The sequence below is a fragment of the Suncus etruscus genome, chromosome 13 (assembly GCF_024139225.1).
Source record: "Suncus etruscus isolate mSunEtr1 chromosome 13, mSunEtr1.pri.cur, whole genome shotgun sequence".
Taxonomy (NCBI): Eukaryota; Metazoa; Chordata; class Mammalia; order Eulipotyphla; family Soricidae; genus Suncus; species Suncus etruscus.
The window spans coordinates 25,637,087-25,651,682 of NC_064860.1; the positions used below are offsets into that span (position 1 = coordinate 25,637,087).

Consider the following 14,596-nt stretch of genomic DNA (forward strand, 5'->3'; position numbering starts at 1 on the left):
ACAATGGTGACCCTGATTATAACAGATTAATCATGAAACTTGCTAACAACCCTAGAATGTAATACTAAAGTTAATAGAACAGTGCTGAGCTGCTGTTACTAATCAGCTTTGACACTCAGGCAAACCATATTTACAGTCTTGCTTGCATTTAGGATTTTGGTGAAGTGCTAATCAAGATATTGGACAGGGCCTGGAGAGATAGCACAACGGCGTTTGCCTTGCAAGCAGCCGATCCAGGACCAAAGGTGGTTGGTTCGAATCCCAGTGTCCCATATGGTCCCCCGTGCCTGCCAGGAGCTATTTCTGAGCAGACAGCCAGGAGTAACCCCTGAGCACCGCTGGGTGTGGCACCCCCCCAAAAAAAAAGATATTGGACAAGTCAGATCTTGAATGATGGGTATGGTCTCTTTAGGCCACACTCAGTAGCATGGGACCTGGGGGTCGGGCCACTCATGTACTCGAGTACTCTGGCAAGGAGGTTTCTTTCCTGAGGCATCAGATCAAATGAGTTGGCTGAGAGCAAGGTAAACACTTTAACCCCTGTATCATCTTTCCAGCTTTTGGATATGAACTTTCTGGTTTGTTGTATTGATGTTCTCTGCCTGTACTTATACATTATACCGGGTGTATACATGCTAAACATCCAATCAAATATTGCTTATACCTTCTAGCCACTCCATAAATCTAGATTTGTCAAAACTATGCATCCATGATATGATAGGCCCCCCCACCTCAAATTCTGAAAATCCCCATCAACCTAATTTGTTTATAATTATTCTTTAAATGTTATGTTTTTTAGTATTCAGAGAATAATGTAGTGCCTTGGAATAGGTGCCTGCTTTGCATTTCTTGCTAGTTCAAAACCACATTGTTCCACGTGTATTCAGTGTACTATTAGCAATTCTGTGTTGAAACCTGCCAACTATACTGATTGTAATCCTCAGCTCTGCGATCCAAAACACCTTAAGTAACTTCTAGTTGTAGACAGATGTGTAAATCACACACACACACACACAGACACACACACGATGAATGCTACAATTGAAACGGCGCAATAGCTGGAAAGTATGACCCATAGTAGACACATTGATGAGCACTGTGGTGACCCCGCAAGCATTAACAAGTGTGTTGAGTTCACACTCAAAAATTGCAAATTGAGGGCCGGAGCTATAGTGCAACGGTATGGCATTTGCCTTGCATGGGACTGATCAGGACAGACCTGGACCTAGGTTCTATTCCTGGCATCCCATATGGTCCCCCAAGCCAGAAGCGATTTCTGAGTGCATAGCCAGAAGTAACCCCTTAGTGTCACCGGGTGTGGCCCCAAAACCCAATCCCCCAAAATGTAAGAAATAATGTGATATGATTGTTACAGTATTCCAAACCATGGTGCCTAAAAGGGGGGGGGGGAGGAAGGGAGGGAGAAAAATGAAAGAAATTGGTGGTGGTGAAGGGATGGGTGTTGGAACATTATATGACTGAAACTAGACTACCAATAACTTTTTAACTATCTCATGATGATTTAATAAAAATAAAGTCTGTATCCTGGTCAACACATGTAAGCACTGCAGCTAAATTAGTTTTAAACCTCAGTACTGACTGAGATCCCTGGTCATTACAACAGTAATAAAGGGAAGAAGAAATAATTAAAAATATATATTTAGGGGCCGGGCGGTGGCGCTAAAGGTAAGGTGCCTGCCTTGCCTGCGCTAACCTTGGACGGACCGCGGTTCGATCCCCCGGTGTCCCATATGGTCCCCCAAGCCAGGAGCAACTTCTGAGCACATAGCCAGGAGTAACCCCTGAGCGTTACTGGGTGTGGCCCAAAAACCAAAAAAAAAAAAATATATATATATATATATATTTAGATTCTGGGGCCGGCGAGGTGGCGCTAGAGGTAAGGTGTCTGCCTTGCAAGCGCTAGCCAAGAAAGGATCGTGGTTCGACCCCCAGGCGTCCCATATGGTCCCCCAAGCCAGGGGCAATTTCTGAGTGCTTAGCCAGGAGTAACCCCTGAGCATCAAATGGGTGTGGCCCGAAAAAACAAACAAAAACAAAACAAAACAAAAAATATATATTTAGATTTCAAGATTCCATAATCAATTCATAATTGCTTGTAGGGGAAATTTACATATAGCAGGAAATGTTTAAATATGTAAAAAAAAAACCTCTGGAAACAGGTTGCCATGTGAATGTTATTTTAATTGGCTTAAAAGGATTTGATTATTTCTCACTTTTCAGTACTTGTATTTCATTTTTTTAAACCCTATTTCGGTTCGGTTCTTTAATTCTTTTATTTACGATATGGGCAGATTATTTTCCACAAGTCTGGTTTCCTATGAAAAAAGTTTGCTTAAAGGACAAGTACAGTTTGAGCTTTGTGTTTGTTTGTTTGTTTGTTTTTTGAGGCTACTCTCCGCGGTTCCCACGAACTGCTCCTGCTATGTCAAACCAGGGCCACACACACACATACAGTCTAGGTAAGGACTCCCCCAATGGAGCCACGCCTCCAGTCCTCCCTTTGGTTTTATTTTTGCTAAATAACTATAAAAGGAAGAGAAGACTTTATGTAACTCTTTCAAGATTAGAGATTAAAGCAAGCTCTTAATACTAGAGTTTTTTTTAGTCTCTGCATGATCAAGTGTTGATCTCGAAGCTGGCTTTTTATTCTTGAGTTTTTTTTTTTTGTTTTTTTTTGGGTTTTGGGCCACACCCGGTAACGCTCAGGGGTTACTCCTAGCTATGCACTCAGAAGTTGCTCCTGGCTTGGAGGACCATATGGGACGCCGGGGATCGAACGGGGGATCGAACCGCGGTCCGTCCAAGGCTAGCGCAGGCAAGGCAGGCACCTTACCTCTAGCGCCACCGCCCGGCCCGAAAAAGTTTTTATTATGATCCCTATAGCTTTAATTTTTCTCCCTCTACTTTCATTTAATCAGATCTTGTGAAATGAGCTATAGCTGGCCATCAAGTTCCCCTTGTTTTACTCCTCCTGCCCCCCAAAAAGTTGAAGGGAAATTTTTTAGGATTGCACTGACAATGCCAACAAACATATTGTGTTAGGAATTAGGGAAGCTTGTCCTTGCTTTGTGAGTTTGCACCTTTCCCCCTCTGACTGTAGTATTTAATTACTATGAAATAATATTCAAATAATTCAATATAATATTTAATCCACGAGTCTCCACCTAGAATAGAACAACTGTGTTGGCAAGTTGGGAATGTGCACGGTCCAGTAAGTTGCTAAACGAAAGCTCGACTTAATGCAGACCTTAAGTCCAATTTAAGTGTGGATGAGTGGGCATTAAAAAAATGTTGGCAGCGGCCTTTGAGAAGCAGTCCTGGAAGCCCAGCCCGGGAGGGCTGCTCAAGATTCCCTCCCTAAATCCTGGAACTCTGGGCCGGGGCGGAGGAGGCCAGGCTCGGCCCTGGCCGTGACCCTGCAGGGCCCTGCAGCCCAGCCAGGCCCAGCCCGGGAGCCGCCCGCCGAGCTCGGGGTCCGCGTCCTCCTTTCTCCCCGCCCACCCAGCCATCCACCCAGCCCTTCTGGCCGCGCATGCGTCGGGCCGGAGCCTCGTCGGGTCGGCGGAGAAATGGCGGCTGCAGGCTTAGTGGCTCTGGCCACGGCCACGGCGGAGGGCCCCGGCCCAGTCCCGCCCGGAGGGCTCCTCGCCGGCGTCCACTGCGGCTCGGCCTCCGGGGCCGGCCCGGGGCCGGGTCCTGGCCCGGGCGCGTGGAGCCGCTCCCTGGATCGAGCGCTGGAGGAGGCGGTGGTCACCGGGGTGCTGAGCCTGAGCGGCCGGAAACTGAGGGAGTTTCCCCGGGGAGCGGCCAACCACGACCTGACGGACACCACCCGGGCGGGTGAGCCGGGGACGGACAGCCCTGGTGGTGGGGGCTTTGGGGTGCTAGGGGTTGGGGGGCCGCCCCAGCGGGCGATGGGAGGGAGTTGGGAAGGCGTCAGCTGGGTTGGAGGCTTCCTGTCGGACCCGGGTAACGGGGTGAAGCAGTCCCACTGCTCCTGGCCTGGCCCACCAGCCTGATGCACCAACCCCATCACCTTTGCAAAGTGGGGTGCTGAGTGGTTTGGGGTTCTTAGATGGTTAGTTTGTGTCGCTGCTGAACGTCTATAGACCCCCCCTGCCCCGCCCCGGTTGCTGCAGGCCCATGAGGATTGGGGATGCCCAGGGTTGACTAAGATGAGGGATTGGAGCAAGCTTTTACTACTACAGGGTTTCTTTTTTGGTCTCTGCATGATCAAGAGTTGATCTCCGAGCTGGCTTTTTTTTTTTTTTTTTTTTTATTCTTGAAAGAGTTTTTATTATGATCCCAAAAGCTTTAATATGTTCCCCCTCTACTTTCATTTAATCAGGTCTTGTGAAACGAGCTATAGCTGGCCATCAAGTTTCCCTTGCTTTGCACCTCTCGCCTCCCAAAAAAGTTGAAGGGAAAATTTTTAGGAAAGCTACATGGATTGCACTGGCAATGCCAACAAACATGTTGTTTTATCCTTATTTTTTTTTAACACAGGAAAGAAAACAGGGAATTAAATATAACTTGATTTTCTTAGTCGTACAGAACAATGGTACTGATATGTTCTACATAATATGTTTCTATTGTGTTTAAAACATAGCTTCCTCAGGGGAGTAGATTAAAAACTCAGTCTATTCATGTTTTACACGAACACAAAGGAGGGAAAAAATCCCGTACACAGTTTTCTATAGTATGATGTAGTTATTTATTTCCAGATAGTGTTTTTGCAACCAAAGATGTGTAGTACTTTGCAATACAAAGATGAATAGTGCTTTGTATCTTGTACTTAGTATATCTAGAAAACTTTTATGTGACATCTTTCCTATGATTGTACACATTAAAGTTAGAAAAACTATTAAACTTCTGATCTAGTGGAAAATGTAAGAAATTAAATGCTAACTTAAACCTCCTTTAGGGTGGGAACTTATTTGTAGTTGAGTATAGTTCATATTTTTAGTGACTAATACTAAAACTTTAGCAAAGACAAGAGAGACCCAGCACAAGCCTACTGCACGTGTTCTGATAGATGACATCTAAAATCATCTTATTCCAAATTTCCTTATTCTGTTTAGGAGTTGTAGTACAATGTGTATGGGTATGACTCATTTTAGCATTACTACATTATGCCTGAAGCTAAAGACAAATTGGTTATAGGAGTTTGTCTAACTCGTTATATTAAATAGTCCTAAAACCAATATGTTTTGCGTTTAAGAAATATTTTAATTGGGTCTGGAGAGTATAGTAACATTCATGCTCTGCATCCAGTGTCCCAGCTTGCATCCCAGCATTGCATATGGTCACCTGAGCAAAGAGTGATCCATCAGAAGTGATGCCTGAGCACAGAGCCCTAAGTATCTAGCCCCCCACTTTAAAAAATCCAACTAAAACAAAAACAAAAAAAGTTATTTTTATCAATGAAGAAAAACGCAGGGCATTTATAGAGAAGAATGAAATATACCATTGGCTTTTTTCTTACTGTGCTCTAAATTTTTAGAGGTTGGGGGACCACCCTCGGTGATACTCAGGGGTTACTCCTGCCTCTGCACTCAGGATTTACTCCTGGTAGTGCTCGGGTGATCATATGTGATGCCAAGGATCAATCTTGGCCATTTGTGTGCAAGGCAAGTGCGCTACCTGCTGTACTATTGCTCCACCTGTGTGCTCTGAATTTTTAATTTGGTATTATCTATATTTACTTTTATTACTTTAATTGTGTTTGCTTTGTTTTGTACTGTTTTTTTGGGTTACACCCGGCAGGCTTATGGGATACCGGATTCCAACCACTATCCTTCTGTATGCAAGGCAAACACCTTACCTCCATGCTATTTCTCCGGCCCCCATATTACTTTAATTGTTTACAAAAAATTTTGATGTGTGAACTTTTTATATCAAAAGATATAAAAAAAGTGGGGTCAGAGCTGTAGCACAGTTGGCAGGGCATTTATTTGCTTTGCACGCTGCCAGCCTGGTTTCAAACCCCAGCATTCCTTATGGTCCCCTGTCCTGCCAGGAGTAATTTCTAAGTGCAGAGCCAGGAGTAATCTTCCAAGCACTGCTGCAAAGAGTGAGAAAGTGTGATTTCCCCCCCCCCCAAAAAAAAACAACAAAGATATAAAAAGAAAAGTTTTAGACTAGATCTGTTTCTAGAACGTGAAAATAATCACCTATTACATATGATTAAATTTTCCTATACATGGATGGGCATGGAAACTATTTTGCTGACAGAAATAAGAGGGAGAGAGACACACACAGAATAGTCTCACTCATCTGTGGGGTTTAAAAAAAATAAAAGATAGTATGATAGTAATACTTAGAGACAATAGAGATGAGGTTTGAAAGGACCAGCCTAATGATATGAAGTGAGTGCAGTTAGAGAAATAAGTACACCAACAATTATAATAATGATAGTGAGTGAGAGAAATCGAATGCCTGTCTTGAAGACAGGCGGGGGTAGAAGAAAAAGAAGAGAGGCATTGGTGGTGGGAAGGTTGCACTGGTAAAGGGGGTCATACTTATGACTGAAACACAACTACTAATATGTTTGTAATTATGGTACTTAAATAAATATTTTAATTTAAAAATATAAACATTTATACTTTGGCAGACTTTGGTTAAGTATAAAAATATCAAATTTATCAACAGAATGTTGTATGTGGGGCCAGAGCGGTGGCACAAGCTGTAAGGCATCTGCCTTGCGAGCACTAGCCTAGGACGGACCACGGTTCAATCCCCCGGTGTCCCATATGGTTCCCCAAGCCAGGATCAATTTCTGAGTGTGCATAGCCAGAAATAACCCCTGAGCTTCACTGGGTGTGGCCGAAAAACAAAAAAAGTAGTTGTATGTGGCGCCTGGACAATAGTACAGTAAGTAGGGCATTTATATTACTCTGCTGACCTAGGTTCAATCCCTGGTATCCCATATGGACCCCAGATGGCCTGCTAAGAGTGATTCCTGAGCATAGGTAGGAACAAGCCCTGATTCCCATTGGATATGGCCCCAAACAAACAAACATATACAAATCGCAAAAAAAAAAAAAATTTTTTACCTTGTTAAATGCTCATAACCAATGAATCGTATGTTCTTATACTCCACTCGGTATATGAAGAATCAATTGAGAGAAAGTCACATATTTCGTTATAGAGTTACACGATTCCTCATTATTTTACTATAACTATGTTTTCTCTAAACATATTGTATGCTTAGAGAACGTAATATATTTTAACATAGTTAGAGAACATAAACATTTTGACATGTTTTCTCTAAACATTTATGTTACAAAAACTTATCGTTTTTCCACTATGCTACATATACTCCTTGTGTACAATAAGATATTACTATTCTTGCTTTTACAGATAATGAAACCAAAGTTGGACGAGGTTAGATAATTACAATTTATACAAGCTTAGAAATTCCCTTTTCTGCTTAATTTAAATATAAACATTTAACAGAATAAAAGAGATTTGATTAATGCAGTAAGACTTGATATATAATGATGAGGTCTGAATAAATGGTCCCATTGGGGAATATAAGAAATGTTATTTGCATAAGACAATGCTAGATTGATAGTTAAGGGAACGGGGAGACTGGTGATATTCTTTCAACAAATATTGGCTAAGAAAATTTGACAGATGTAATCCTCCCTGTTCTCATGGAACTCAAGTAGTTTATTTAGCAGAGGAATAAATAAATAGTTCCAAGGGGGGATTATCTTGTTGTTATTATTACTTTATTGTTTAGGGTATTTGTTTGTTTACTTTTTTAATCCACAGTTGGATGTGTTCTGTACTACCTCTCTATCCCTAAGAGGATTCTTTTTTTTTTTTGATAGTTTGATGGCACTGGCATTTTGATGGTGGGTGTGGTAAGGTTTTTGTACTTACAGACATGTGAAACTGTTCTAAAATTTTATATTATTGTGAGCCAGTGACAATTCGGTAAAATTTGTTTTTTAAAAATGAACTGATAGCAATAGCAAAACTTATTTTGTGTATGTAAGAATTTAGGCTAGGTAATATGGGGGAAATTAAACTAATGTAGGGATTAAAAAGACTAGTATTCTGGTAGCCCTGGTTTGTGGTTCAGTAGTAGAGCCTCTGCCTTGCATATGAGGCCATGGATTACATTCCTGGCAACATCCTCCCTGGGCGCGACACTGAAGTGACTTCTGGTGCAATACAACCAATGTGTGACCTGCCCTCCCCTCAAGCACCACATTGAGCTTGTGACATTTAAATAACAAAGGGAAAGGAAAGGGAAAAGGAAAAATAATTTAAACAAAACCAGTAATTTGGTTGAGAGGCTATGATGATAATCTAGAAGTATGAAAGAATGAAGACAGTGCTCATAGTGGAAAATTCAAATGTACAAATGCTGAGTGAAAATTTTTAGAAAGGACCTTGCATCAAAGACAACCAGCTCTTAAACCTGAAGGACTAGACAGGTGGTAATGCCACAGGTAATAATAGTAGCTAACATTTATTGCACTGTTGGCATATTCCAGGTATTTACTAAGCAATGTGTGTATACACACACATATGAACATATAACATGGATACACAGCAGCTTGAGTTGCACTTTCGTTTTTTTGAGTTACTATTTTTGACCTAATTTTGCTTTGTTTTTGTTTTTGGGCCAGACTTGGTGGTGTTCAGGTGTTACTCCTGGCTCTGCATTCAGGAATCACTCCTGGCAGTGCTAGAGACCATAAGGTGCGGGGGGGGGATCAAATCTGGGTTGGTCTCAGCAAGGCAAACACCCTACCTGCTGTACTGTTGCTCCAACCCTTGATTCTATTTTTTGCACATATAAAAATGAAAACTCAAGATTCATAAAAATCACATACTAAAAAATGATAGAACTGGGATTTAAATCTCAGGGCCACCTGTTCAAGGACTTGTGTTTAGGGTGACTGTACCATACAAAGAAGTTTGATACAACTATTTTTTGTTTGTTTCCTAGTTGTTTTTTTGTGCAAGGTAAGCACCTGAACCCCTACACAATCTTTCTTACCCTTCTTTTGTTTTTGTTTTTTTTTTGTTTTGTTTTGTTTTTATTAATGTCCACTCCAATGTTGCTAGGGGTTGCTCCCAATAGTATTGACTATGCTACCTTGGGGATCCAACCTGGGCGCTCTTACCTCTCTGGCCCCATACATATTGTGGAAATTGGGAGAAATGTTTGCTTTATACCTTTAAGGATCGGTGGCAGATCTAAGTAATCATATGCAGCAATTAGAAATGTGAAGAGTAATGGAGGATGGAAAAGCTAGACTCTGTAGCAACAAATAGTTTTAAGAGTGAGTTCACAGCATAACATCCACTTGAGAGAGATGTAATGAGGAGTTTATGAGATGTTTGACTGTGGAGAGTGGAAAAGCTGGTCTCTGGTAACTTTTATATGCATCAACATTTAAAATGTCAAGAGGAGGGGCCAGAGAGATAGCATGGAGGTAGAGCATTTGCCTTGCGTGCAGAAGGACGGTGGTTTGAATGTCGGCATCCCATATGGTCCCCTGAGCCTGCCAGAATCGATTTCTGAGTGTAGAGCCAGGAGTAACCCCTGAGCGCTGCCGGGTGTGACCCAAAAGCCAAAAAATAAAAAAAGTCAAGAGGAAATTAGCTTGAGTAAGACCCAGAAACAGTGCTATGCAATAGGACCTGTATAAGAATTCAAAGATTCCTGAAGCCAAAGCAGCCATGAACGGATAACAGCTAAAGTAGTTTGCAGATAAGAAACAGTTTCTTAGAGGTTAAATTCTGTGTTTAAGATTATGTCATAGCAGGGCCCGGAGAGATAGCACAGCGGCGGCGTTTGCCTTGCAAGCAGCCGATCCAGGACCAAAGGTGGTTGGTTCGAATCCCGGTGTCCCATATGGTCCCCCGTGTCTGCTAGGAGCTATTTCTGAGCAGACAGCCAGGAGTAACCCCTGAGCACCGCTGGGTGTGACCCAAAAACCAAAAAAACAAAAACAAAAAAAGATTATGTCATATAAATATTTGTTGGTGGGGATGTGGTGAAAAGGAACTCTCATCCACTGCTGGTGAGAATGTTGTCTGATTCAATCCCATGGAAAACAGTATGGTAGGTCTCAGTAAATTCACAGTTGAACTGCCATATGATTCAGCGATTCCACTTTTGCCTATCTGTCCCCAAGACAGAAAAACATTCATTCAAGGGGCTGGAGAGATGGCATGGAGGTAGGGCATTTGCTTTGCATGCAGAGGGATGGTGGTTCGAATCCCGGCATCCCATATGGTCCCCCACGCCTGCCAGGAGTGATTTCTGAACATAGAATCAGGAGTGGCCCCTGAGCGCTGCCGGGCAGGACCCAAAAAACAAAACAAAAAAAACCTCATTCATTCAAAAGAATGTACGCACACCCCTATTCATTGCACCACTTAGTAGAATAGAATAGCTAGGAGTTGGAATCAACCTAGATGTCCAACAATGGATGTGTGGATCATGAAGATGTGGTGCAATAAATACAATGGAATGCTATATAACTTTAAGGAATGATACAATTCATGTAATTTGCTGCAACATGGATGGAACTGGAAGACACAATGTTAAATGAAGTAAGCCAGAAGAAGGATAAGCATAGGATGGATGATATCACTTACACGTGTTATTTCTAGTAACTGCATGAAGGAATGCAATGGTTAAATGGAGATTGTCTAGAATACTCTTGGCCCCAGAGTATAGTGAAGATAAGGGAAGAAATAGAGTGAAGTAGGAGAAAGACTTTTAAAGTAAGTGGGGGCAGGGATTGGGGGGATTCAGGTACATTGATGGTGTTAAGGGAGGAGGACAGAGCTAATTATCCAAACCATGGAGTCAATAACACTGAAACCAGGAGACCCAAATGCAAAAAAGGTGCCTCTAATTAATGGCAGGATAGGACCGTCAGTGGGAGGTTTGGAGTGGACTTAGGAAAAATGGGTGGTGGGTGATTGACATTGGTGATGGGATTGCTGAAACATTGTATGTCTAAAATTCAACTCTGAATACCTTTGTAAATCACAAATAAATGCGGGTAAGTCAGTGTTACTGCAGCCATGAGTAGAGGGACTTTATAGCAGTGGGCATTTCCTAGGGAAAGAAGCAAGAATTGCTAAAAGGTCATTTACTATTTAAAAGAAGTTACTTGTTTTCTAGCCCTTTCCCCCATTTTCTTTTGTGATGCTGGGAATGGAACCTAGTGTCTTTCATGTCAAGGAAGCAATTTGTAAGCCACAAAATGATGGTTTTGTTAGTCTTGGATATACGAACTGGAGAAGTTAGTGGTATGCCAGATGCAAAGTGGAAATAACATTTTTCTCAGATTTATGTATATTTCGTAGCAACCACAGTAATCAGTACACTGAATTTTTCTAGATCAGTGCTATTTAGTCCAGTAGGTATTATGGGTGGTTATTAAAACTAAGTTCATTTAAACATTTTAATTTGATTTATCAGTCAGATTTATTTTTCAAGTTCATAGAAGCCACGTATGTTACAGTGGACAGCACATTGTCATGTGGAATCACATGAATACTAGAAATTTCCCATCAAAGTGAAATTGGATAGTTTTGTATAGACTTGAAATCTTCTTTGGAATTTCTTTTTATAAATCACCCCTGTTTTACTGTTTCCATGACAGTAAACTACCATGGATACTAGAGCTGAAAACACTGTTAAATAATGTCTGAGAAGGCAGAGGCTAGAGGAGGTAGCAGGAAATGGAACTGCAACTGTATACAAGAGCTTTGCTCACATAGCAGGGTGAGCCAGGGAGGGGACATAATTTAAATTTTATTTTTAGGAAGAAAATCTTGGTAATAAGAACTACATTTTGAAATGCTTATCTTTATTAATAGAGGGTGCTTTTTTTTTAAAAAAAAAAATAAAACTCCATGGTTCCAAAGTTGTTGATACCACAATTTTTTTTTTCCACAGATAAATTGTTCATGATGGAATTTTAGTCATACAATGTACAACAACCTTCACCAGTACACATTTCCCACCACCAATGTCAACTGTTTCCCTCTCATCCTCCCTGATTAATAGTGGTTTTTAACTCTGTATTTGACACATTTATCATCCACTGAATGTTATATATTCAAATCAGGAAGAATATTCTAAGAGATGATACTTTTCCCCTTCAATGTGGGATTATTGGTCTTCAGGCAGCACAGAGCAAGTTAGCCCTAGCCCTAAATTTCTCCAGTTTCCACATTTCTTTCATTTTGATTCCTAGGTATCCAAAGACAGGAACCCATAAAAATGCCTTTGTAGAAGGGTTAGATGATTCTTTAAAATGAAGGGTAGGGCTAGAGAGTAACCGAAGTTTTTATTGATATAATTGTAATGTAGGAATACTTGAGATGATGAGCTTCAAGTTGCCTCAGTGGGAAATTTGTGGGCTTTGAATTTTAGGGATTCCACTCTATATCCCCATGTTTGCCGTAATACAAACTTATGCTTTCAATTTGCTAATCTTTAGGAAGGTCAAAACAAGTGCAATTTTTGGTTTGTTTGTGTTGGGGCCACATTCAGTGGTGCTCAGGGCATACTCCTGGCTCTGCACTCAGAAATCACTTCTGGCGGGCTCTGGAGACTGAATGGGATTGAACCTAAATTATTCATTATAGAGTTTCAGTCTTAAAATGTACAACCCCCTTTTCCCATAAACATTTCCCATCATCAGTGTCCCTGGTTTCCCTCCTACTCTTCCTTCTGCCTGTGTCTGGGGCAGGCATTTAACTCCTCTCTCTCTCTCTCCTCTCTTTCTCTCTTTCTCTGGCACTTAACTCCTCTCTCTTGTTTTTCTTTAGACACTGTGGTCTGCATGATGTATTGTTAATGAGGGTACCATGCATATCACCTTATGTCCATCCAACATCCAGTTATATATTTTTTCATTTTTTGGGGGGGGGTCACACCCGGCAGCGCTCAGGGCCTACTCCTAGCTCTATGCTCAGCAATCACTCCTGGCAGGCTTGGGGGACCATATGAGATGCCGGGATTCGAACCACCGTCCTTCTGCATGCAAGGCAAATGCCCTATCTCCATGCTCTCTCTCCAGCCCCTTTCTTTTATTTTTTTTAATTTTTATTGAGACCAATGTGAATTACAAGCCTTTCACAATTATATTTAAGGTACATAGTGACAGTAAATTAGGACAATTCTCATCACCAGGGTTGACCTCCCTCCACAGTAGTGCCCTGCATGCATCCCATATCTCCACCCTCAGCCCCTTGGACTGCTAATATAATAGGTCCCCTTTGTGTATAGTTTTTTGTAGTTTGGGTCTCTTGATTCTATTTTTGATTTTGAACGCTCAATTATTGTCCAGAATAATCAGTTCCTATTATCATTGTCATAGTGGTGGTCCCTTCTCTGACTTAACTATAAGTGCATTTCTAGATGGTTAATTTATTTTCCTATAATTTACCACCCTATGTCCTACTTTCAGAAATAGGGATATTATGTTGTATATAAATATTACCTTTGGGGGCTGAAGAGATAGCATGGAGGTAAGGTGTTAGCCTTTCATGCAGAAGGACAGTGGTTTGAATCCCGGCATCCCATATGGTCCCCTGTGCCTGCTGGGGCAATTTCTGAGCACAGAGCCAGGAGTAAACCCTGAACACTGCCGGGTGTGACCCAAAAAATAAACATGCAAACAAAATATTACCTTTGTAACTCAGTTTCTAAAAATATATGCATATTTAATTGAAATATGGAATACTAAGAACAGTATCTTAGGAAATATGTTATTTTCCCTTTTATAACTTAATCTCTTATTATGAAGTGAGAAACTTATTTTGTTTTTGCTTTTGAAGCAACACCTGATGGTGCTTTGGGCCTACCACTGAATTAATGCTTTGGGGAGCATGCAGTTTGGGTTCTTGAACCTAGGATTGTGGCATATGAAGTATGCATTCCAGCTCTTTGATTATCTCCCAAACCTGAAACAAAAAATTTTAGCTTCAATGTATTCTCATTCACAAGTGTTTTTTTTTTCCTCTTCTGCTACTGTGTTGACATAGTGAGACTTATGACACGTTACATAGGTTACTCTGCACCCCCAACACTGAGACAGACAGACAGACAGACAGACAGACAGACAAAGGCATCATACATAGCCCTTATAGAGAGACAGAGACAGTGGCTGTTGGGTATAAAGACCTATGGAGTAATAGGTCTTCATACCCAAAATTTTGAAATTGGTTTCAGAAAGAAAATCTAGATTCAACCATAGTGACAATTGTTTCTAAAAAGAAGAGTATCAGGATAGTGTCTCTAGGAGGGTTGAGCAGATTGTTATAATTGGCAGAAAATCAGTGTTGAATCTGGTGAACCGGTAGAAAGTAGCAATACTGGAGTCAAGGATTTTCTAAGATACATTTTCTGTTATTGTGGTTGCATTTGGGTACTGGAAGGTTACATGAAATAGGATATTTCTCGTTACTTAAAATAGGATATTTAAGTAGTAAGATACATTTTCATTTTTTTCAGTTTGTTGACTAAGTATTTATTTCTGTCAAATTTAGAAAAAGTAGGGGCTAGAGAGAGAGCGTGGAG

At 41.2% G+C, this 14,596-nt stretch overlaps 1 protein-coding gene and 1 non-coding gene across 2 annotated transcripts in view; one reads left to right on the forward strand and one right to left on the reverse strand.

Moving 5' to 3' along the window:
• Window positions 1–3,584: 3,584 nt before the first annotated feature.
• The window catches only part of LRCH3 (leucine rich repeats and calponin homology domain containing 3), a 102,103-nt gene continuing 91,091 nt past the window's right edge, over window positions 3,585–14,596 (forward strand). Inside the window, exon 1 of the mRNA XM_049785885.1 lies at window positions 3,585–3,861. Coding sequence (XP_049641842.1) covers window positions 3,591–3,861 — 271 coding nt within the window. The 5' untranslated portion in view covers window positions 3,585–3,590. The remainder of the gene's footprint in view (window positions 3,862–14,596) is intronic.
• On the reverse strand, window positions 12,172–12,309 carry LOC126026967 (small nucleolar RNA SNORA38). The gene has a single exon (XR_007502148.1). It is a non-coding gene; the product is annotated as a small nucleolar RNA SNORA38 (small nucleolar RNA).